We start from the raw sequence: 25,948 nt of genomic DNA on the forward strand, positions 1-25,948 counted from the left end.
ACTTGCTATGTAGATTGCATAATGAATAATTAAAACAAGGGGTGAATTACGTTAAAAAAACGCTAGGTGGTTCACCATTTAACCTCATGCACCCCTTCTGAACAACAGGATCTGTCTGATGGTTTTATGGATCCTAGCGTCTCACAAAAAGCCTTTTCGAGACTAGAAAGAATAAAAAACACAGCTTTTAGATAATTCGAATAATTCTAATAAATGTACTAACATCTGACATGGCTGACATCTGACATGGCTGGGCTGGTGGAAACGAAGGGAGACGCCGTCATTACTAATGCAGTTAGTATTTCGAATGTCTAAATCTTCCGTCCGACAGCTGCAAGGCATGCTGCAGGACCAGATAAACACTGTATCAATCACTATGATACACGATATTTACTCGCTTTTATTACTTACTTTCAGCCCTCCATTTTGGACTCAAGTCTTAATAATAAGTTGATTCATTTTACAATTATATTTTCTACTCATCTAAATACCTTAAAGTAATAAAAAATGTTACAACTCACAGATTAGAATGTTAGTTACAATACAGAGTAGCGCAGGAAACAATGCACTATTATTATAGATGATAAAATTTTGTAATAAACAATGTACTATTGCAGTAAATTATACACTATTACTATAAGCAAATACACTATCGCAATAAACCATAATCTATTGCAATAAACAATGAACTGTTGCAATAAAACATACACTACTGCAATAAATCTTGCACTATTGCAATAAGCAGCACAATAATGTAGGAAATAATGCACTATTGCAATAAATAATAAACTATTGCACTAGAAATGTGCATTGTTTGAATAATTGGTTATGATCTAGTTTGAGAATTTATACACTTTTGCAATAAACTATTTCAGTAAAAATGAACTATCGTAATAAAGGCAATATTGCCATAAAAATAGACAATGAACTATTGCATTAAACAATGAACTATGGCAAAAAGCAATGAATTATTGCAATAACTAATGCCTTATTTCAGTGTACCTGACATAGTGCTTCACTATTGTGAAAAGGTTGACCAAGTCAAGGAATACTAGGACAAAACTTCACATCAAATACTTCAACGTAGCAAACTGTGGTCGCATCACCTCTTTACACTTACAGTTATGCAGTAGTTAGAATCTAAGGTGTGTCTACTTTGGTTGCCATTAGCTGTAGGACCGGGATGTCACTCATTCTTACTTCTCATTACAAACACCAATGACAAAACATTTCTGGAGTTCTGTCCATCAGCTTTCATAAATAAGGCCTAACCTGATGACAACAGAGAGCGAGTCTCAAGTTAGATCGACATTATGTGTGGGCGCTAACAACATTAGACCTGGTGTTTACTGCATCTGGAAGTACTCTTAATTGTGAACAGCAACCCATTTGCATAATATTGCTGTGTTGTGAGTGGATGTTACCATCTCGTACCATTAGTTGGTGATGATGCAAGTGCTTACTTTGTCTACCACTTGCAGTTAACTGAAAGCTGGAAGCTGTAAATAGACAAGTGTTCTAAGATTAACAGAGGTTTACTAATGTGTCCTTATACAGCTCGCCACTTCTGAAAGAATGCAAAAACTGCCTTTTCCAAAAAGCGAGGTTGAATAATTCCTTGAAACTAATGGTGATAATTTGCTTGTCAGAGTGAAATATACTGCAGTCTTCACTTTGTAATATAGCATTAGTTCCTAGAGATGAGCTTACACAATTGATGTCATGCAAATGAAAATGGTATAAAGCTAAACATTAAGATTCATTTTGACGTAACCTTTGTTTCTGTAGACCTACACAACCAGAGACAAAATAGTTTGAATGAGACCTTTTTTTGGAATGATCAGATTCAAGCGAAAATGAAATTATTATGTCTATTGCTGTACTTTGGCACAGAGACAGACAGAATAGAGACACATAATGCTGCAATTTGAACGCAATAGCTGATGTCAGTAACAAGAGAGGCATGCAGTTGCGTAACTAATGACATCATTTTGGCACATATTTTTCTTCTGAGCGTTTTAATCAGAATAAATTTTTGTCGATTTTAATCTTGTAACATTCTGGCAATCAGATCACCTCAAACATCAGAAATAATCTCATGTACTAGAAAAATATTGACTATTTCTGATAAAATTCACTAAAGTTTAGTGTAATTTCATCTTTCATAAGCTGTTCATGTGTGAGGCTCACTAATCAATCTGGATTCCTACTATGGTATATTGAGAGCAGAACTAAACAAACAAGCAAGCAGGTAGCTGAAACCAGTGTGTAAGAAAAGAGGAAAACCATAAGATGGGAATGATATTTTGGTATTTACCATAAATGCTAATGGACCGGTAAAATACTTCCTAAAATATTCAGCCTCACCGCCTCTACAACGCATTCCCGTGGTGATGGCAAGTCGCATGTCGCAATAGTGACATCACACGCAGGTGGCAGAAAGTTTGAAAGACCTCTCCATGTCGCTTATGTTACGGACTCCGCTCATGCATAACTCTTACTGCATTGGTCCGGTTGTCTACAGAGAGTAATTGCTGGGGCTGATGGTATATAAAGGAGTGAGAGACGGAGAAAGGTAGCAGTGGTGTTGACTACCTCATACCAGGTAAGTGGCAAGACTCACAGATTACAGAAACTCATCAAATTATCAACTCTACAGAAAAACTTTACAGAAATTCATCAGAATTTCTGAATTTTCAAAAAAGTGAAAATATTTACTACTTACATGAATAAAAAAAAGGTTTGCGGCATTACACTATTTTCCATTTTTTTGAAACAAAATGAAAAGCATTTATTATTTATGAGAATCAAAAAAGATTCTTCGCTGTGTTACACAACATAATTAACATGAAATGGTATCAGTTTCTTTTAATTTAAAAAGGCTTTACTGTTTATAAAAGTAATAGAGCTGAAGCCATTTCTGGAAGATAAAAACTACAGACTGTTTTCTTTAAGTTTTGTTATTCAGCCAGAAATGTTGCTGCCACGGTATTGTTTAACATTGCGATCAAGTGAGTAGAAAGTTAGTATAATGCAAATAACTTCTGATCTTTACGATATTTCAGCTTTTTAAAAGTTTAAGAGAATTTCTGTGTTCGTAAATCCTACCTTAACACTTCTGTGTGCAATTTCACATTTTCACATTTTCACATTTTTATCATCATATAAAAGGCATCTTGCTAGAATAGAGAAGAAGAACATGGCGTGTGTTAGTAAAGGATGCTGAAGTGAAATCAATCTGTTAGATGTTTGAAAACATTGTTTATTGTCACATTGTACATTGTCACGAACAAAATATGGGATGTTTCTGTAATAATAATAATAATAATGAAATGGAACTGAATCATTTGTAATACAAGTAACCAGTTATACATATCACCTTTTCACATGAATTCTTTTAGATGTTTCCTTGACATTTTAAAACACAAATCACTTTCTGCTAACTGTCTCTCTTTTATTTTCGACTGCTGATTTCACCGTCTTTCTTTTTGATAGCTGGTTATTTTAAATGCCTGTAGTTATCTATGCACTCAAGCCATAAACGAAAGGCTTGTTTCTTCATATTTTCTTGTTGTTTTCTTTGTTGTTATTATTCTTTGTTGTTTTTTTCGTAATGTTGTTAATAACATCTTAATTAGTCAACAGTATTTTAAATTTTGAAACGAACTTACTTTGGGTTTATTGACACAAAAATTCTGTTTTTAGAAAGATGACCAAAGCAGTGATTCTACTTGCGGCTCTGGCTGGTGAGTGTTTATCAGAGATTTCCTGTAGCGAGTGTTGTCATCTATTTAATATAAATATTTCTGAAAATGTGTATGACCACCATATTGCCAGAACTACTATCTAATTTTCAACAACTATTTGATTTCCATGGCGGCGAATCTATAAAAACTGCTCTTTTTCTGTGTAGGCATAGCATCAGCCACCTATAGCGGCGGCTTACCAAGAGGATACGCCAATCCTGGAGGCGGTGGACTTGTTGGTTGTGAGTATTTCTTTTGATTTTAAAAAATATATTGACTCCATAACCAAATCAAAATACACACATGGGCAGACAATTCTGCACAATTGCTTTTCAAAAGCTCAACAAGCGAAGACGCTGCTTGTTTGATTTATATTCATAAGTCAAAACTTTAATAAAACTGATTCATGGTAATTGATTGTATGGAAGTAGAGTTTGTAAAGAAAGCTTTAACATTTCAATTATATAACATGTGGTTATATCCATAGATATATCCATAGATATATCCATGAATATATCCATGGATATATCCACAAATATATTCATAGATATATCCATGGATATATCCATGGATATATCCATGGATGTATCCATGGATATATTCATGGATATATTCATGCATATATCCATGGATATATTCATGGATATATCTATGGATATATCCGTGGATATATTCATGGATGTATCCACGAATTTAGAAGGTTGATTGTCCCTTTTTGATTCACACTAAGCAAGCATAGTCATACATACATTTTCACTGGTATGTTGTAGCCCAAGGTACCTGGGGTGACTGGGACTACTGGACTGACTGCAGCAAAGCTTGCGGTGGAGGCTATAAAAGCAGGTCAAGAGAATGTCTTAAACCAACCTATGTAACCTATGGCAATGCTGACTGCGTTGGGGATGCCACTCAACGCCGCTCTTGTAATGACCATGATTGTCAAGGTAAATAGTTAGGAGCAGTACATACTCTGATGTATACCAGATATTTGTTAGTGAAATTAAATCCTTTACAATTACTAACTCTCAAAACTATATTCTTCAGGTAAATAATAATAGATCTTGGGTATTGCAGAGCAGACAATTCCACTTTTGATCATATTTAAATGAATACTCTGTATTTGCTTAATAGTTCATGGAGCCTGGAGTGAATGGGGTTACTACGGAGAGTGCTCATCTACCTGCGGAGCAGGCACTAAGACTAGATACAGAACTTGCACAAACCCTGCCCCAGCATATGGTGGATCAACCTGCTATGGTGCTGCCTCACAGTCTATGGACTGTGACAGCGGATACTGTGCAGGTACAACTGGCAACTTTAATATCTGTAAATTTAAATTAAATCAGATATACTTACATTTTTATTACAATCTGTTAACTAGTTCTAAAATTGCTAACCATGGAATATATGAAATACCTATTTTATCTAATAGTTGATGGAGCCTGGAGCGAATGGGGTTACTACGGAGAGTGCTCATCTACCTGCGGAGCAGGCACTAAGACTAGATACAGAACTTGCACAAACCCTGCCCCAGCATATGGTGGATCAACCTGCTATGGTGCTGCCTCACAGTCTATGGATTGTGACAGCGGATACTGCCCAGGTAAACATAACAGTTAGAAATATCTCCATAAATCTGTAACATACATCCATAGCATTTATCAGCAAAATATACAAATATTTTATTAATATAACAGCTGCCTTTACACACTAGCATTTAATCCTGTTTGATGCACAGGTACACAACTCCTCCTTCCAGTCAACTTGACTTTAGTTATTATGAATGATTATTATTATAGCTGATCATTATTATTATGATTATTATTATAACTGATTATTATTCAAATTATAGTATTTATTTTTTACAGCAGTTGAATAGAACTTTAATTAACGATTACAATAGTCCTAGTGTAGTTTATTAATTAACACCCTTGTCTTGAGTTGAGTTAAGATCAAAGGCTATGTGATCTGATATAACTTCAATTGTTTCTAAACTCTGACTTGATCAGAATCAGTGGGTTTGACTTTAATTAATTTTTTATTCAATTATTGAAGCGGTTCTCATGTGATGACCATTAGCTTGTGTGTTATGCAGTACATGGGTATTGGAGTGAATGGGGACATTATGGAGATTGCTCAGCCGCTTGCGGAAGTGGTCAGAAAACTAGACACAGATACTGCAACAACCCAGCCCCTTCTTATGGTGGAAACTCATGCTATGGATCTGATGTAGGAACTGAAGATTGCACTGGCTATCACTGCCCAGGTAAAAATACAATTTTAAACTATTGGGAAATTTTTATTATCTTGGAACAGAATTAAACTTCAATGAACCTTATTTAAATGATAATAGTTACCGTATTTGTCAGCTATTAACACTTGTGAAAGTAGAAGACAACCCTTATATCAATCATGAACTCGCTATTGGTGATGCACTAACTTAGTGAATCCGTCTGCTTCATACACAGTTCACGGAGGATGGAGTGAGTGGGCACACTATGGTGACTGTTCAGCAGCCTGTGGTGGTGGACACAAGAACAGGCTTCGCTACTGCACCAACCCAGCTCCTGCCTATGGTGGGAACCCATGCTATGGTGCTGACTATGAAAATGTTACATGCAACGCCCACCATTGTCCAAGTAAGTATATCATTTAATAGCCAATGCTACACTTTAAATGATACACAGTGTTTAACGAAAAGAATTTTAGGACAAGGCGGAAGTCATAGTTGACCTTCACTCAGTTCAATACATACATTCATAAGAATAGGGGCATACACAAGAAACATAGAGATATACGCCAGAAACATAGAGGCCTAAGCAGAAAACATAGAGGCATTCACAAAAATATAGAGGCATACACAGGAAACAGAACCTACACTAGAAACGTAGAGGCGTACACGAAATCAAATATTGTAAGGGGATTTTTATAGAACTAATTATATTATTACCACGATTACAGCTCACGGTGGTTGGGGAGAGTGGGGACACTATGGAGACTGCTCTGTTGACTGTGGAAGTGGAGTTAAGACTAGACACAGATATTGTAACAACCCTGCTCCCGCTTACGGTGGGAACCAATGCTACGGATCTGGTGTAAGCACTGAGGACTGCACTGGATATCACTGCCCAGGTAAGAAGTTGTCACCTCGTTGTTCATAAATAGCTGAGCATGCTCTCAACACATTTTTTCAATAATACAGGTCTAGGCAAAAATGGCAACTATATTACTAGATGCTTTTATCTACAGTTCATGGTGGCTGGGGAGAATGGGGATACTATGGTGATTGCTCAGCATCCTGTGGTGGAGGACAAAAAACTAGACGGAGATATTGTAATAATCCAGCTCCAGCCTACGGCGGGAACCAATGCTATGGATCAATTGATGAGAATACCAGCTGTAACACTCACCATTGTCAAGGTTAGTGAAGATGTCTAGAAATATATTTTCTGTTTGCATAATGCATTCCTTAGCGTGATGCACTTCTTAGGGACGCTGAGTTTTGCCAAATCTAATGCAAAATATTTGTTTTCAGTCGATGGAGCCTGGAGTGAGTGGGGTTCTTATGGAGATTGCTCTGTGACCTGTGGAGATGGAACCAAAACCAGACACAGAACTTGTACTAACCCTGCACCCGTTTATGGTGGAGCTGAATGCTATGGCAGCGAGTATGAGAGCGTCAGCTGTAACCAAGGCTACTGCTCAGGTGAGCTCAACACCTAATTATTCAGCAAATCAGTAAATTAAACACAAATGAGCAGATTAACAAACTTTCTGATCAATGTTAACAAAAGTTTCATTTTAATTTAACTTTGGAACAAACTGTTAAACTGTTTCCTATGAGGATCTTATGAAAGTGATAACTTCCTGTGTGCGATTGCGTGACCAGTATCTGGTAAATAATAATTGTTTGGGATATATCTGACAGTTCATGGAGGCTGGACCTCATGGACACCCTGGTCTGACTGTTCTGGACACTGTGGGTCTGGAACAAAATACAGAAGCAGAAGTTGCACCAATCCTGCGCCTTCTCATTATGGTGCCAGCTGCGTTGGCTCGGCTACTGATTCGAAATCATGCCGACACGCAAACAACTGTAAGTGTTTTTTTACCTGCGGGACTCATCTGATACTATAGATATATTAATATGCACATCATGTACTACCAAGTTAAACTTTGGAGTCAGTACCAGTACCAGTAATCAGTACCAGTGTCAGTAATAGTATCAGTAGCAGTATCAGTACTAGTAATCAGTACCAGTGTCAGTACTAGTATCAGTACCAGTATCGGTACAAGTATCAGTATCAGTACCAGTACGTATCAGTACCAGTACAAATATCAGTTGAAAACAATCTAGAAAAGCAGTTAGTGAGCTGTATGTAAACCGACCAACACAACTGTGAGTATTTATTAATTTAGCAATTAACCAGTCTTTGTATAGCTCAACAGACTACTACTTGTCAACAGGTGCTCATTGAGATGCGTATTCACTGTCCACACAGATAGCCTGAAGATAATGTCCAACATGTTCATAATAGCAGAGATGATTTAGGCATAAGTCTAACCTGCTTTTAATGTATTTTAGGTGGTCAGTACAGACAGGGAAGATATGGTAGCAATGGATATTAATGGATATTGATGGAATATCTGGAATGGAAACTTGTCTTGGGGAGTTGTCTTATTCTATTACCAGGATATTTTTGTATTTTGTTTAAAAGATATTGTTTTATTATTGTTGTTCTTAAATTGTTTTATGAAATATAACATGTGACAAACGACTGGCTTTTACTGTGCTAGCTTATGAGAATATGTTATAAATCATGCTCATCTCAGCTTCTGAACAATTCAAACATACTGTTTGTTACAATGATGCATTTTGAGTGTGCCTGCATACTGCAAACTATCACACAGCTTTTACCTGCATACCGCAAACTATCACACAGCATTTACCTGCATACTGCAAACTATCACACAGCTTTTACCTGCATACCGCAAACTATCACACAGCTTTTACCTGCATACCGCAAACTATCCCACAGCATTTACCTGCATATAGCAAACTATCACATAGCATTTACCTGCATTCTGCAAACTATCACACAGCATTTACCTGCATACTGCAAACTATCACATAGCCTTTACCTGCATACTGCAAACTATCACACAGCATTTACATACATGTAGCAGACTATCACGCAGCATTTACCTGCATGCAAATGACACATGTTTACCCTTGTGATCTAAAGAGTTGATTTTTAGTAGTGAAGATATGTTTCAGGTTTTCAATTTTCCAAAAAAACATGGTGACCTGAGCAATCTCATTATTTTACGAAGTCCAAACCAAATGATAGTAATCATTTCAATATGAGCAAACAACTACTGCTTTGTCAGCACTCCATATATTTTAAAAATGATCAAACATTGTAAGAAAATAATTGAAAAAGAGTAAGTTTGGTGAATATAAAAGTTTAATAATAAATAAATATTCTCTGGTGGCTTGAGATTCTTTTGCTACCTGCTTTAGCTTGTCTCTCCACCTGGTTTAACTTGTCTTCTGCTTCCTGTGGTTCTATTTAAATGAGTCTAAAATAGTAAAATGATTTCAAGTTGAACTTACTCAGTAGGTATTTAGCTAGTTTCAAGGTTTTTGCTGCTCATTTATAATATATAAAATACAAGCAGTTTTTAACACGAAGCATTTTACTTTTTCAAATACTATCCAAATATAAAACTCTTCAACTAAAATCAACATACGTGGACTTTTAAAGAATTTATCTATTAGTCACATGACTTTGACAGATTAAAAACTTAAAAAACATGAAAGAGGTTTTTCTATAAACTGATATGAGTGAGAACGGCAAAAAACTTTTCACTTTCTTTATTACACTTCATTTAACTTTTAAATATTGTTTTAGAAATCATACCTAGTTAACAGTTACAGTGAAAGACCCTTTAAATAAAAATTACAACCTTATACAATGTCGTACAGGTGGTATGCCTCTAGAAACATTTGAACAGACTCTACCACGGTGTTATGTGGTAGAACCTCATCATAAATCAAAGTGATTAGTATAATGTATTGCTATTGATGACAAAAAAATGCTCAAAGAAGTGCAAAACATATAAACAAAACACTGCTATGCATTCACTTACCCTTCAGGAGAGAATAGATTGTCGATTTTCACTTCCTATCATCAGTGTATACTTCCTCATCAATGTTATCACTGCTTTCACTAGCGATGATAAGCGCTAGTGAAAGCAGTGCCAACCCTTCGTCTTCTTCTTCCTTTATCATCATCATTTCCTTCATCTGTTGCGTCCACTCAAGTCAACTGCGCATCTTTTCTTTCTTTTGTTATCATCATCATAATCCTCTGTACTTACACTGCTTCTATCAGTATCTCTTCTCTTTCTCTTGTCATCATCATCATCATCATCATCATCATCTGTACTTACACTGCTCCTATCAGTATCTCTTCTCTTTCTCCTGTCATCATCATCATCCTTTGTACTTACACTGCTTCTATCCGTATCTCTTCTCTTTCTCCTGTCATCATCATCCTCCTCTGTACTTACACTGCTTCTATCAGTATGTCTTTTCTTTCTCCTGTCACCATCATCATCCTTTGTACTTACCCTGCTTCTATCAGTATCTCTTCTTGTTCTCCGGTCACTGTCATTGTTGTCTTCTTCTGTATTTTCACTAAACAACTCTGTCAATTTGACAGTTTGTATACCTGTGTATCTGTGTGTATCTGTGGGTATTTGTGTGTATCTGTTTGTAATGTGTGTATCTGTATGTGTGTCTATGTATGTGTATCTGTGTATTTGTGTGCATCCCCGTGTGTCTGTGTTTCTACGTGTGTGTCTGTGTGTGTCTGTGTGTGTCTGTGTGTGCCTGTGTGTGTCTGTGTGTGTCTGTCTGTGTGTGTCTGTGTGTGTCTGTGTATGTCTGTATTTGTTTGTGTGTGTCTTTGTGTGTCCGCATGTGTCTATGTATGCCTGTGTGGTCAGCTAAAGCCATTAAAATTTTGGAATTCAAAGTTCTGCATTATGACAGATTGGAACTCTAGGAGATTGCAACTCCGAGTTTTAAATTCATGCACTCTACCACTTTGAGCTATACAAGGTGTATTGCTCAAAGGCACTTTCCTATACCGTATAGCGTATGCAAACTAAATGATGTATTATTTAAAACTCTATGAATTCTTTAACTCTATGAAACTCGATGCTTTTTCATGTTTTCTTAAACTTATATTTTTGGTTTTTCGTAAGGTTCAATTGCTATATCCGCGGTCAAGGCCGATTTTTTTCACATGGACTCTTGCATTATTTCTGTAGGAAAAACCTAATGGTGGCAAAACAGACTTAATTTAGCTATTACCTGCTAATTATTTCACATTTACATTAAAACCTGATTACAGCTGTTATATTTAAAAAAAAATTTATTTGACCTGCACAAATTTTTTTTTCATAAAATAAAGTTTGAAAGTTACAGTTGTTCGACAAAGTTTAACAACCTTCACATATGTTTTTATTTTCTCCCTCAATTTATTTCAGCTACACAAAACACTTCTCTCATGGTATGTAGTTTGAAAGTTAGAATGACAAATGTTGTTATATGTTAAATATAAATCAATTTTCTGTCCAAAAACTTTTTTATTCCCAGGGCAATGCCGGGTAGCACAGCGAGATATAAACAACAATAAACAACAACCCTGATGATGCTTGGAGAAGAATTCCTTAGGTGCACCGGTGTGAAATTCATAGAGGTATTTGTGTTAATAGTTTACTGGTTATCTGATGTTTGTGCATGGCAACACTATGACTGACATGAGGTATTCAACCTATTGACACTTGATATGTAGATTACATAATGAATAATTGAAACACGCTTTGAAACAAGCGTGTGAGTTACGTTAAAAATGCTAGGTGGTTAACTATATAATCTCATGCACTCCTTCTGAACAACAGGATCTGTTTGATGGTTTTGCTAATCATAGCGTCTCACAAACAGGTTTTTCGAAACAAGAAAGAATAAAAAACACAGTTCTTAAATAATTCATATTCATGTGCTAACATCTCACTTGGTTGGGCTGGTAAGGAAGCGCCGCCATTAGTAGGGCAGCTAGTATTTCGAATGTATAAACCTCGTGTCCGACAGCTGCGAGGTCTGCTGCAGGACCAGATAAACACTTTATCAATCACTATGATAAACAATATTTACTCGATTTTATCACATACTCTCAGCCCTCCATTTTGGACTCAAGTCTTAATAATAAGTTGATTCATTTTAAAATTATATTTTCTACTCATCTAAATACCTTAAAAAAATAAAGAATTTCACAGCTCACTGATTAAAATGTTAGTTACAATACAGAGTAGCGCAGGAAACAATGCACTATTACCATAAATATTAAACTGTTGCACTAAAATGTGCATTGTTTGAATAATTGTTTATAATTGGTTATAATCTAGTATAAGAAATGACACTTGCAATAAACATTCAACTGTTGCAGTAAAATGAACTATCATAAAAAATAAACAACACACTATTCCAATAAACAATAAACTATTGCAATAAGCAATGAATAATTGCAATAAACAAAACATTATGGCAATAAACAATGCCCTATGTTGGTGTACCTGACATAATGCTACGCTATTGTGAGAAAGTCGACAAAGTCACGGAATACTAGCAAAAAACCTCACATCAAATACTTCAACGTAGCAAACTGTGGTCACATCGCCTCTTTACACTTACAGCTGTGCAGAAGCTAGAAGCTAAGGTGTGTCTACTTTGGTTGCCATGAGCTGTAAGACTGGCATGCCTCTCCTTCTTACTTCTCATTACAAACATCAATGTCAAAACATTTCCGGAGTTCTGTCCATCAGCTTTCATAAATAAGGCCTAACCTGATGACAACGGAGAGCGAGTCTCAAGTTAGATAGACATTATTCGTGGGCGCTAACAACATTAGACCTGGTGTTTACTACATCTGGAAGTACTCTTAATTGTGAACAGCAACCCATTTGCATAATATTGCGGTGTTGTGAGTGGATGTTACCATCTCGTACCATTAGTTGGTGATGATGCAAGCGCTTACTTTGTCTACCGCTTGCAGTTAACTGAAGGCTGGAAGCTGTAAATAGACAACTGTTCTAGGATTAACAGAGGTTTCCTAACGTGACCTCATACAACCCACCACTTCTGAAGGAATGCAACAATTGCCTTTCGCAGAAGAGCGAGGTTGAATAATTCCTTTGAAACTGATGGTGACAATTTGCCAGAGCGAGATATATTGCAGTCTTTACTTTGTAATATAGCATTAGTTCCTAAAGATGAGCTTACACAATTGATGTCATGCAAATGAAAATGGTACAAAGCTAAACATCAAGATTCATTTTGACGTAACCTTTGTTTCTGTAGACCTACACAACCAGAGACAAAATAGTTTGAATGAGACCTCTTTTGGAATGATCAGATTCAAGTGAAAATACAGTTATGATGTCTATAGCTGTACTTTGGCACAGAGACTGACAGAATAGAGACACATAACAGAATAGAGACACATAACGCTGCAACTTGAATGCTATAGCTCATGTCAATAACAAAAAAGGCAGGCAGTTGCGCAACTAATGACATCATTTTGGCACATATTTTTCTTCTGAGCGTTTTAATCACAATAAATTTTTGTCGATTTTAATCTTGTAACATTCTGGCAGTCAGATCACCCCAAACCTCAGAAACAATCTCATATGATAGAAAAATATCGATGGTTTCTGATAAAATTCACTAAAGTTTAGTGTAATTTCATCTTTCATAAGCTGTTCATGTGTGAGGCTCACTAATCAAGATGGATTCCTACCATGGTATATTGAGAGCAGAATTAAATAAACTAGCGAGCAGGTAGCTGAAACCAGTGTGTAAGACAAGAGGAAAACAATAAAATGCGAATCATATTTTGGTATTTACCATAAATGCTAATGGACCGGTAAAATACTTCCTAAAATATTCAGCCTCACCGCCTCTACAACGCATTCCCGTAGTGATGGCAAGTCGCATATCGCAATAGTGACATCACACGCAGGTGGCAGAGAGTTTGAGAGAACCCTCCATGTCGCTTATGTTACAGACTCCGCTCATGCATAACTCTTACTTCATTGGTCCGGTTGTCTACAGAGAGTAATTGATGGGGCTGATGGTATATAAAGGAGTGAGAGACGGAGAAAGGTAGCAGTGGTGTTGACTACCTCATACCAGGTAAGTGGCAAGACTCACAGATTACAGAAACTCATCAACTTATCAACTCATCAACTTTACAGAAATTCATCAGAATTTCTGAATTTTCAAAAAAGGGAAAATATTTACTATTTACATGAATAAAAAAAAGGTTTGCGGCATTACACTATTTTCCATTTTTTTGAGACAAAATGAAAAGCATTTATTATTTATGAGAATCAAAAAAGATTCTTCACTGTGTTACACAACATAATTAACATGAAATAGTATCAGTTTCTTTTAATTTAAAAAGGCTTTACTGTTTATAAAAGGAATAGAGCTGGAGCCATTTCTATAAGATATAAACTACAGACTGTTTTTTTAAAATTTTGTTATTCAACCAGAAATGTTGCTGCCATGGCAACGTTTAACATTGTGATCAAGCGAGTAGAAAGTTAGTATGATGCAAATAACTTCTGATCTTTACGATATTTCAGCTTTTTAAAATTTTAAGAGAATTTCTGTGTTCGTAAATCCTACCTTAACACTTCTGTGTGCAATTTCACATTTTCACATTTTCACATTTTTATCATCATATAAAGGCATCTTGCTAGAATAGAGAAGAAGAACATGGATACTGAAGTGAAATCAATCTGTTAGATGTTTGAAAACATTGTTTATTGTCACATTGTACATTGTCACGAACAAAATATGGGATGTTTCTGTAATAATAATAATGAAATGGAACTGAGTCATTTGTAATACAAGTAACCAGTTATACATATCACCTTTTCACATGAATTCTTTTAGATGTTTCCTTGACATTTTAAAACACAAATCACTTTCTGCGAACTGTCTCTTTTTTATTTTCGACTGCTGATTTCACCGTCTTTCTTCTTGATAGCTGATTACTTTAAATGTAGTTATCTATGCACTAGCCATAAACAAAAGGCTTGTTTCTTCATATTTTCTTGTTGTTTTCTTTGTTGTTATTATTATTTGTTGTTTTCTTTATAATGTTGTTAATAACATCTTAATTAGTCAACAATATTTTAAATATTGAAACGGACTTACTTTGGGTTTATTGACACAAAAATTCTGTTTTTAGAAAGATGACCAAAGCAGTGATTCTACTTGCGGCTCTGGCTGGTGAGTGTTTATCAGAGATTTCCTGTAGCGAGTATTGTCATCTATTTACTATAAATATTGCTGAAAATGTGTATGACCACCATATTGCCAGAACTACTATCTAATTTTCAACAACTATTCGATTTCCATGGCGGCGAATCTATAAAAACTGCTCTTTTTCTGTGTAGGCATAGCATCAGCCACCTATAGCGGCGGCTTACCAAGAGGATACGCCAATCCTGGAGGCGGTGGACTTGTTGGTTGTGAGTATTTCTCTTGATTTAAAAAAATATATTGACTCCATAACCAAATCAAAATACACACATGGGCAGACAACTTTGCACAATTGTTTTTCAAAAGTTCAACAAGCGAAGACGCTGCTTGTTTGTAGTATTTATATTCATAAGTCAAAACTTTAATAAAACTGATTCATGGTAATTGATTGTATGGAAGTAGAGTTTGTAAAGAAAGCTTTAACATTTCAATTATATAACATGTGGTTATATCCATAGATATATCCATAGATATATCCATGAATGTATCCATGGATATATCCACGAATATATCCATAGATATATCCATAGATATATCCATGGATATATCCATGGATATATTCATGGATATATTCATGGATATATCCGTGGATATATTCATGGATATATCTAAAGTTATATCCGTGGATATATTCATGGATGTATCCACGAATTTAGAAGGTTGATTGTCCCTTTTTGATTCACACTAAGCAAGCATAGTCATACATACATTTTCACTGGTATGTTGTAGCCCAAGGTACCTGGGGTGACTGGGGCTACTGGACTGACTGCAGCAAAGCTTGCGGTGGAGGCTATAAAAGCAGGTCAAGAGAATGTCTTAAACCAACCTATGGAACCTATGGCAATGCTGACTGCGTTGGGGATGCCACTCAACGCCGCTCTTGTAATGACCATGATTGTCAAGGTAAATAGTTAGGAGCAATACATACTCTGATGTATACCAGATATTTGTTAGTAAAATTAAATCCTTTACAATTACTAACTCTCAAAACTATATTCTTCAGATAAATAATAATAGATCTTGGGTATTGGAGAGCAGACAATTCCACTTTCGATCATATTTAAATGAATACTCTGTATTTGCTTAATAGTTCATGGAGCCTGGAGTGAATGGGGTTACTACGGAGAGTGCTCATCTACCTGCGGAGCAGGCACTAAGACTAGATACAGAACTTGCACAAACCCTGCCCCAGCATATGGTGGATCAACCTGCTATGGTGCTGCCTCACAGTCCATGGATTGCGACAGCGGATACTGTGCAGGTACAACTGGCAACTTTAATATCTGTAAATTTAAATTAAATCAAATATACTTACATATTTATCACTATCTGTTAACTAGTTTTAAAATTGCTAAACATGGAATATATGAAATACCTATTTTATCTAATAGTTCATGGAGCCTGGAGCGAATGGGGTTACTACGGAGAGTGCTCATCTACCTGCGGAGCAGGCACTAAGACTAGATACAGAACTTGCACAAACCCTGCCCCAGCATATGGTGGATCAACCTGCTATGGTGCTGCCTCACAGTCTATGGATTGCGACAGCGGATACTGCCCAGGTAAACATAACAGTTAGAAATATCTCCATAAAACTGTAACATACACCCATAGCATTTATCAGCAAAATATACAAATATTTTATTAATATAACAGCTGCCTTTACACACTAGCATTTAATCCTGTTTGATGCATGGATCAACAACTCCTTTTTCAAGTCAATTTGATTTTAGTTATTATGAATGATTATTATTATAGCTGATCATTATTATTATGATTATTATTATAACTGATTATTATTCAAATTATAGTACTTATTTTTTACAGCAGTTGAATAGAACTTCAATTAACGATTACAATAGTCCTAGTGTAGTTTATTAATTAACACCCTTGTCTTGAGTCGAGTTAGGATCAAAGGCTATGCGATCTGATATAACTTCAATTGTTTCTAAACTCTGACTCGATCAGAATCAGTGGGTTTGACTTTAATTAATTTTTTATTCAATTATTGAAGCGGTTCTTGTGTGATGACTATTAGCTTGTGTGTTATACAGTACATGGGTACTGGAGTGAATGGGGACATTATGGAGATTGCTCAGCCGCTTGCGGAAGTGGTCAGAAAACTAGACACAGATACTGCAACAACCCAGCCCCTTCTTATGGTGGAAACTCATGCTATGGATCTGATGTAGGAACTGAAGATTGCACTGGCTATCACTGCCCAGGTAGAAATACGATTTTAAACTATTGGGAGTTTTTTATTATCTTGGAACAAAATTAAACTTCAATGAACCTTATCTAAATGATAATAGTTACCGTATTTGTCAGTTATTGACACTTGTGAAAGTAGAAGACAACCCTTATATCAATCATGAATTCGCTATTGTTGACACCGCTAACTTGGTGAATCCGTCTGCTTCATGCGCAGTTCACGGAGGATGGAGTGAGTGGGCACACTATGGTGACTGTTCAGCAGCCTGTGGTGGTGGACACAAGAACAGGCTTCGCTACTGCACCAACCCAGCTCCTGCCTATGGTGGGAACCCATGCTATGGTGCTGACTATGAAAATGTTACATGCAACGCCCACCATTGTCCAAGTAAGTATATCATTTAATAGCCAATGCTACACTTTAAATGATACACAGTGTTTTACGAAAAAAAATTTAGGACAAGGCGGAAGTCATAGTTGACCTTCACTCAGTTCAATGCATACATTCATAAGAATAGGGGCATACACAAGAAACATAGAGGCATTCACAAAAATATAGAGGCATACACAGGAAACAGAACCTACACTAGAAACGTAGAGGCGTACACAAAAACAAATATTGTAAGGTGATTTTTATAGAACTAATTATATTATTACTACGATTACAGCTCACGGTGGTTGGGGAGAGTGGGGACACTATGGAGACTGCTCTGTTGACTGTGGAAGTGGGGTTAAGACTAGACACAGATATTGTAACAACCCTGCTCCCGCTTACGGTGGGAACCAATGCTACGAATCTGGTGTAAGCACTGAGGACTGCACCGGATATCACTGCCCAGGTAAGAAGTTGTCACCTCGCTGTTCATAAATAGCTGGACATGCTCTCAACACATTTTTTCAATAATGCAGGTCTAGGCAAAAATGGCAACTATATTACAAAATGCTTTTATCTACAGTTCATGGTGGCTGGGGAGAATGGGGATACTATGGCGATTGCTCAGCATCCTGTGGTGGAGGACAAAAAACTAGACGGAGATATTGTAATAATCCAGCTCCAGCCTACGGCGGGAACCAATGCTATGGATCAATTGATGAGAATACCAGCTGTAACACTCACCATTGCCAAGGTTAGTGAAGATATCTAGAAATACATTTCCTGTTGGCATAATGCATTCCTTAGTGTGATGCACTTCTTAGGGACGCTGAGTTTTGCCAACTCTAATGCAAAATATTTGTTTCCAGTCAATGGAGCCTGGAGTGAGTGGGGTTCTTACGGAGACTGCTCTGTGACCTGTGGAGATGGAACCAAAACTAGACACAGAACTTGTACTAACCCTGCACCTGTTTATGGTGGAGCTGAATGCTACGGCAGCGAGTATGAGAGCGCCAGCTGTAACCATGGCTACTGCTCAGGTGAGCTCAACACCTAATTATTCAGCAAATCAGTAAATTAAACACAAATGAGTAGATAACTCTCGCCTTCATTAACAAATTTTTTGATCAATGTTAACAAAAGTTTCATTTTAATTTCACTCTGGAACACACTGCTAAACTGATTCCTATGAGGATCTTATGAAAGTGATAACTTCCTGTGCGCGATTGCGTGACCAGTATCTGGTAAATAATAATTGTTTGGGATATATCTGACAGTTCATGGAGGCTGGACCTCATGGACACCCTGGTCTGACTGTTCTGGACACTGTGGGTCTGGAACAAAATACAGAAGCAGAAGTTGCACCAATCCTGCGCCTTCTCATTATGGTGCCAGCTGCGTTGGCTCGGCTACTGATTCGAAATCATGCCGACACGCAAACAACTGTAAGTGTTTTTTTACCTGCGGGACTCATCTGATACTATAAATATATTGTACTACCAAGTTAAACAGTTAAATATTGTACATGATGTAACACATCATGTACTACCAAGTTAAACTTTGGAGTCAGTACCAGTATCAGTAGCAGTACCAGTATCAGTACCAGTATCAGTACAAGTATCAGTATCAGTATCAGTACAAGTATCAGTATCAGTATCAGTATCAGTATCAGTACAAGTACAAGTATCAGTATCAGTATCACTACCAGTATCAGTATCAGTACCAGTATCAGTATCAGTACCAGTATCAGTACAAGTATCAGTATCAGTAGCACTATTAGTACGAGTATCAGTATCAGTGCCAGTATCAGTACAAATATCAGTATCATTACCATTATCAGTACCAGCAATATTAGTACCAGTATTAATATCGGTTGAAAACAATCTAGAAGAGCAGTTAGCGAGGTGTATGTAAACCGACTAACACAAATGTGAGTATTTGTTACTTTAGCAATTAACCAGTCTTTGCATAGCTCAACAGACTACCACTTGTCAACAGGTGCTCATTGAGTTGTGTATTTACTGTCCACACAGATAGCCTGAGGATCATGTCCAGCGTGTTCATAATGGCAAATATAATTGAGGCATAAGTCTAACCTGTTTTTAATGTATTTTAGGTGGTCAGTACAGACAGGGAAGATATGGTAGCAATGGCTACTAATGGATATTGATGGAATATCTGGAATGGAAACTTGTCTTGGGGAGTTGTCTTATTCTATTACCAGGATATTTTTGTATGTTGTTTAAAAGATATTGTTTTATTATTGTTGTTCTTAAATTGTTTTATGAAATATAACATGTGACAAACGACTGGCTTTTATATGCTAGCTGATGAGAATATGTTATAAATCAGGCTCATATCAGCTTCTGAACAATTCAAACATACTGTTTGTTACAATGATGCATTTTGAGTGTGCCTGCATACTCCAAACTATCACACAGCTTTTACATGCGTACTGCAAACTATTACACAGCTTTTACCTGTGTACTGCAAACTATCACACAGCATTTACCTGCATACTGTAAACTATCACACAACATTTATCCGCATACTGCAAACTATCACACAGCATTTACCTGCATACTGCAAACTATCCCACAGCATTTACCTGCATATAGCAAACTATCACACAGCATTTACCTGCATACTGTAAACTATTACACAGCATTTACCTGCATACTGTAAACTATTACACAGCATTTACCTGCATACTGCAAAATATCACATAGCATTTACCTCCATATACGTAGCCAACTATCACACAGCATTTACATTCTTGTAGCAGACTATCACACAACATTTACCTGCATGCAAATGGCACATGTTTACCTTTGTGATCTAAAGAGCTGCTTTTTAGTAGTTTAGATATGTTTCAGGTTTTTAATTTGCCAAAAAAACATGGTGACCTGAGCAATCTCATTATGTCACTATGTCCAAACCAAGCGATAGTAATCATTTCAAAATGAGCAAACAACTACCGCTTTGTGAGCACTCTATATAATTATTTTAAAAATGATCAAATATTGTAAGAAAAAATGAAAAAAAGTAAATTTGGTGAATATTAAAGTTTAATAATAAATAAATATTCTCTGGTGGCTTGAGATTCTTTTGCCACCTGCTCTAGCTTGTCTCTCCACCTGGTTTAGCTTGTCTCTCTCCACCCGCTTTAGTTTGTCTTCTGCCTCCTGTTGTTCTAATTGAATGAGTTTAAAATAGTGAAAGGAATTTAAGTTAAACTTACTCGGTAGATATTTACTTAGTTTTAAAGATTTTTTCTGCTCATTTATAATGTATAAAATACAAGCAGTTTTCAACGCGAAGCATTTTTACTTTTGCAAACAGTATCAAAATAGAAAGCTTTTCAGCTAAAATCAACAATCGTGAACCTTTATAGAATTTATCCATTAGTCACATGACTTGGACAGATTAAAGATTTAGAAAACATGAAAGAGGTTTTTCTATAAACTGAAATCAGCAAAAACAGCAAAAGGTTTTTCACTTTAGTCATTACATTTCATTTAACTTTTAAATATTGTTTTAAAAATCATACCTAGTTAACAGTTACAGTAAAAGACCTTTTAAACAAAAATTACAACTTTATACAATGTCCCGCAGGTATATTCCTTTAAAATATATTTTGTTCCTATATTGTTCCTTTAGAAATATTTGAACAGACCCTACCACGGTGTTATGTGGTAGAACTTCATCATAAATCAATGTGACTAGTATAATGCATTGCTATTGATGACAGAACAAATGATCAAATAAGTGCAACAATTACAAACAAAACACTGCAATGCATTCACTTACCTTTCAGGAGAAAATAGATTGTCGATCTTCGCTTCCTATCATCAGTGTAATCTTTCTCTCCAGTGTTATCACCGCTTTCACTAGTTATGCCAACCCATCGTCTTCGTTTTCTTTTTCCTTTATCATCATCATTTCCTTCAAATGTTGCGTCACTGAAGTCAACTGCGCATCTTTTCTTTCTCTTGTCATCATCATCATCATCATCATCATCATCATCATCATCCTCTGTACTTACACTACTTCTATCAGTATATTTTCTCTTTCTCTGGTCATCATCATCATCCTCTGTACTTACACTACTTCTATAAGGATCTCTTCTCTTTCTCTTGTCATCATCATCATCCTCTGTACTTACACTGCTTCTATCCGTATCTCTTCTCTTCCTTTTGTCATCATCATCATCATCATCATCATCATCATCCTTATCATCATCTTCCTCTGTACTTACACTGCTTCTATCCGTATCTCTTCTCTTTCTCTTGTCATCATCATCATCCTCTGTAATTACACTGCTTCAATCCGTATCTCTTCTCTTTCTCTTGTCATCATCATCATCATCCTTTGTACTTACACTGCTTCTATCAGTATCTCTTCTCTTTCTGTTGTCATCATCATCCTCTGTACTTACACTGCTTCTATCAGTATCTCTTCTCTTTCTCTTGTCATCATCATCATCCTCTGCACTTACATCGCTTCTGTCAGTATCTCTTCTCTTTATTTTGTCATCATTGTCATCCTTTGTACTTACACTACTTTTATCAGTATCTCTCCTCTTTCTCTTGTCATCATCATCACCATCCTCTGTACTTACACTGCTTCTACCGGTATCTCTTCTCTTTCTCTTGTCATCATCATCCTCTGTACTTACATTGCTTCTATCCGTATCTCTTCTTGCTCTCTTGTCACTGCCAATGTTGTCTTTTCCCATAATTTCACTAAATACCTCGGTCAGTTTGTCAGTGTGTATCTGTGTGTATCTGTGCGTATCTGTGTGCATCTGTATGTGTCAATGTGTGTCAGTGTGTATCAGCGTGTATCTGCGTGTTTCTGCGTGTATTTGCGTGTATCTGGGTGTATTTGCGTGTATCTGCGTGAGTCTGCGTATATCTGCATGTATTTTCATGTATCTGCGTGTATCTGCGTGTATTTGCGTGTATTTGAGTGTATCTGAGTGTATCTGAGTATATCTGAGTGTATCTGAATGTATTTGAGTGTATCTGCGTGTATCTGAGTGTTTCTGTGTGTATCTGGGTGTATCTGAGTGTATCTGAGTGTATCTGAGTGTATCAGATACACTCAGATACACACAGTGTATCTGATACCGTGTAAACCGAGTCTATCAGTGTTTGTGTTTGTAAACCGAGCGTATCAGAGATACACACTCTGACAGTCTGCATATGTCAGAGTGTGTATCTGCGGGTGTCAGAGTGTGTATTTGCGTGTGACGGCGTGTGTCGGCACGCGTCGACGCGTGTCAGTGTGTGTTCAGCTGAAGCTAATAAAATCTTAGAATTTAAAATTCTGTATTATACTGGATTTGAACTCACAGAGATTGCAACCACGTATCGTAAATCCACTCACTCTACCACTAAGCTATACGAGACGTATTGCTCAAAGGCACTACCATATACTGTATAGCGTATACACACACTAAATGACGTATTATTTGAAACTCTATGAATTTTATTAACTCTATAAAACACAATCCTCTTTCTTGTTTACTTGAATTTCTATTTTTGGTTTTTCGTAAGGTTCAATTGCTTTATTCGGTTTCAAGGCCAATTCTTTTCATGCAGACAGTTGTATTATTTTCACAGGAAGAGTCTCGATATTCTCTCTCTGTTCGGTCAAACAAAGACAGTACGATATCTCATTTTTACATTAGTTCCAGTATTGAGAGGTACCAGTATCGTTGTATTCAAAGTTTTGATGTATAGCTTCTATTGGAACGTTAACCTTTTTTACACACACACTTCTATGCAAGAATTGCTATTATTAATTCTACATATTGAAAATTTTTATTTTGTTTTCTCAGTTCGTATTGATTGTATCATTACCAAATCATCTTTTATTGTAACCGTAGGAAATCAGACTTAATTTAGCTATCACTTGCTAATTATTTCACATTTACATTTATACCCTTTTATAGTTTAATTAATTTGACTTGACATCCACTAAACATTTCTGTCATGATATGAAGTTTGAAAGTTACAGTTGTTTGACAAAGTTTAAAATCCTTTACAGATGTTTTTATTTTCTCTCTCAATTTATTTCAACTGGACAAAACACTTTTCTCATGATATGTATTTTGAAAGTTAGAATGGAAAATGTTGTTATGATAAATACAAATCAATTTTTTATCAAAATTTTTTTTATTACCCGCGCAACGCCGAATAGCACAGCCAGATATAAACAACATTAAACAACAACCCCGATGATGCTTGGAGAAGAATTCCTTAGGTGCACCGGTGTGAAATTCATAGAGGTATTTGTGTTAATAGTTTACTGGTTATCTGATGTTTGCGCATGGCAACACTATGACTGACATGAGGTATTCAACCTATTGACACTTGATATGTAGATTGCATAATGAATTATTGAAACAAGCTTTGAAACAATCGGGAGTGAATTACGTTAAAAAATGCTAGGTAGCTCACTATATAATCTCATGCACTCCTTCTGAACAACAAGATCTGTCTGATGGTTTTACGAATCATAGCGTTTCATAAACAACTTTCTCGAAACTAGAAAGAATAAAAAACACAGTTCCTCAATAATTCAAGTTCATGTGCTAACATCTCACTTGGTTGGGCTGGTAGAAGTGAAAGAAAACTCTGTCATTAATAGCGCAGCTAGTATTTTGACTGTCTAAATAAAAACTTTACTACTGCAATAACTTATGCACTATTGCAATAACTTATGCACTATTGCAATAAGCATCCTAATTATGCTGGAAACAATACACTATTGCAGTAAATAATAAACTACTGCACTAAAAGTGTGCATTGCTTGAATAATTGGTTATACAGGGGAACCTCGGTTCTCAACCACAATTTGTTCCAGAAGGTTATTTGAAAACCGAGTTGTTCGAGATCCGAAACAATTATTCCCATTAGAATTAATGTATGTAAATTTTAATCCATTCCAAGCAGAGATAGCAACTTTGGTAAAGTATTTTCTCAACATTTTACACCACAAACTGTATTGTATACGACATATTATAAATATAAATGGGTAGATATAAATCGTGTTTGTTTTTAATAAACTATTTTCTATCTATGATGCTGGAAAAAGAAAACAAAAAGTAAACATTTATTTACTGCCTCGAATCTTGGTGCAATTCACCTGACATATTTTTAAATAAATATCAAGTCGTTCAGAGAAAGCTAGTGCAAATTATATGTTATAAACCCTTTGACTATCCATCAAAAGAATTGTTTACTCAAACTAATATTTTACCAATAGATAAGTTATATACGTTAAAGCTGCTGCTAAGTGGGCATACTGTATTTCATTCGTCTGGGAATGGGGACCACCACACTCTTATAGCACTCGTCACTCTCTACTAAATATTTGTATTCCCCTATTTACACCTAGTGCTGGACAAAAAACTATTTAATATCAAACAACCTTTTATTGGAATAACCTACCTGACAGATTAAAGAAAATTGTAAACAAATTTGACTTTAAAAAACAAGTAAAATGCTATCTCCTGTCTCTCTGACTGGGGTGGGCTGAGGCCCGCCTTTGTCCTGCTGCTGTTAGCTGTTTTTGGGGCTTGCGCGACATTAGCTGGGCTACAGTGCACCTATGGTTCCATCATCATTATCCGTGCTCAGGTTGAGTGAATTTTGCTATAGTTTTTTTTCTTTTTTTCATTAATTTGTATTTAACTTGATATATTTACTAATATGCAGTTTCTTTTTCTGTATTGTTTCTGTTGATGAAAATAAACACACACACGCGCACGCATGCACACACACACATTTCCTATGTTTTACTCTTAAAACGTCGAAAACATTCCAAGTTAAAATACAATACCAAAAATTGCAGAACTTGAAATGAAACAGCAAAAAATACCAGAAATCAGTTATATCAAAAATCGTGTGAAAAAGAAAATATAAACAGAAATGGCATGTTCACTTCATATCTTTGAAGGAGAATATGCCTCCAAAACAATTTAGGGTAACTCGACTAGAGGAGTTGTCTTACTAGCAAATCACTTCGGTAGAGAGACATCGTCCCGGATGGTTTCTCCCTTTTTGTAAAGAGTTTATGAAGCTTAACTTGCTTCTCCGTTTGTTAACGAATGTTTCCATGCTGCGTCCGGAGCTGTTCCGAACGTTTAATTCTAATGCGCATGTTCCGGTTTGGTCGAAAACCGAATTTATGTTTAAGATCCGA

General features: G+C 36.1%; 2 protein-coding genes across 2 annotated transcripts in view; one reads left to right on the plus strand and one right to left on the minus strand.

Annotated features, from left to right (window-relative positions):
- The first annotated feature begins 2,575 nt into the window (after positions 1 to 2,575).
- LOC137397591 (SCO-spondin-like) overlaps positions 2,576 to 25,948 on the plus strand; it is a 32,448-nt gene continuing 9,075 nt past the window's right edge. Inside the window, 25 exon segments of the mRNA XM_068083886.1 lie at positions 2,576 to 2,605; positions 3,706 to 3,746; positions 3,914 to 3,988; positions 4,517 to 4,690; positions 4,878 to 5,048; positions 5,179 to 5,349; positions 5,842 to 6,012; positions 6,215 to 6,385; positions 6,708 to 6,878; positions 6,996 to 7,166; positions 7,282 to 7,452; positions 7,675 to 7,842; positions 13,177 to 13,237; positions 15,077 to 15,117; positions 15,285 to 15,359; positions 15,880 to 16,053; positions 16,241 to 16,411; positions 16,542 to 16,712; positions 17,205 to 17,375; positions 17,579 to 17,749; positions 18,030 to 18,200; positions 18,318 to 18,488; positions 18,604 to 18,774; positions 19,012 to 19,179; positions 21,703 to 22,543. Of these exon segments, the coding sequence (XP_067939987.1) occupies positions 3,710 to 3,746; positions 3,914 to 3,988; positions 4,517 to 4,690; positions 4,878 to 5,048; positions 5,179 to 5,349; positions 5,842 to 6,012; positions 6,215 to 6,385; positions 6,708 to 6,878; positions 6,996 to 7,166; positions 7,282 to 7,452; positions 7,675 to 7,842; positions 13,177 to 13,237; positions 15,077 to 15,117; positions 15,285 to 15,359; positions 15,880 to 16,053; positions 16,241 to 16,411; positions 16,542 to 16,712; positions 17,205 to 17,375; positions 17,579 to 17,749; positions 18,030 to 18,200; positions 18,318 to 18,488; positions 18,604 to 18,774; positions 19,012 to 19,179; positions 21,703 to 22,543 (4,208 nt within the window). The 5' untranslated portion in view covers positions 2,576 to 2,605; positions 3,706 to 3,709.
- The window catches only part of LOC137396200 (serine-aspartate repeat-containing protein F-like), a 31,916-nt gene continuing 15,181 nt past the window's right edge, over positions 9,214 to 25,948 (minus strand). Inside the window, exon 5 of the transcript XR_010978495.1 lies at positions 9,214 to 9,283. The gene's annotated coding sequence lies outside the window, so the exon portion shown is untranslated. The remainder of the gene's footprint in view (positions 9,284 to 25,948) is intronic.

The sequence above is a fragment of the Watersipora subatra genome, chromosome 5 (assembly GCF_963576615.1).
Source record: "Watersipora subatra chromosome 5, tzWatSuba1.1, whole genome shotgun sequence".
NCBI classification, from domain to species: domain Eukaryota; kingdom Metazoa; phylum Bryozoa; class Gymnolaemata; order Cheilostomatida; family Watersiporidae; genus Watersipora; species Watersipora subatra.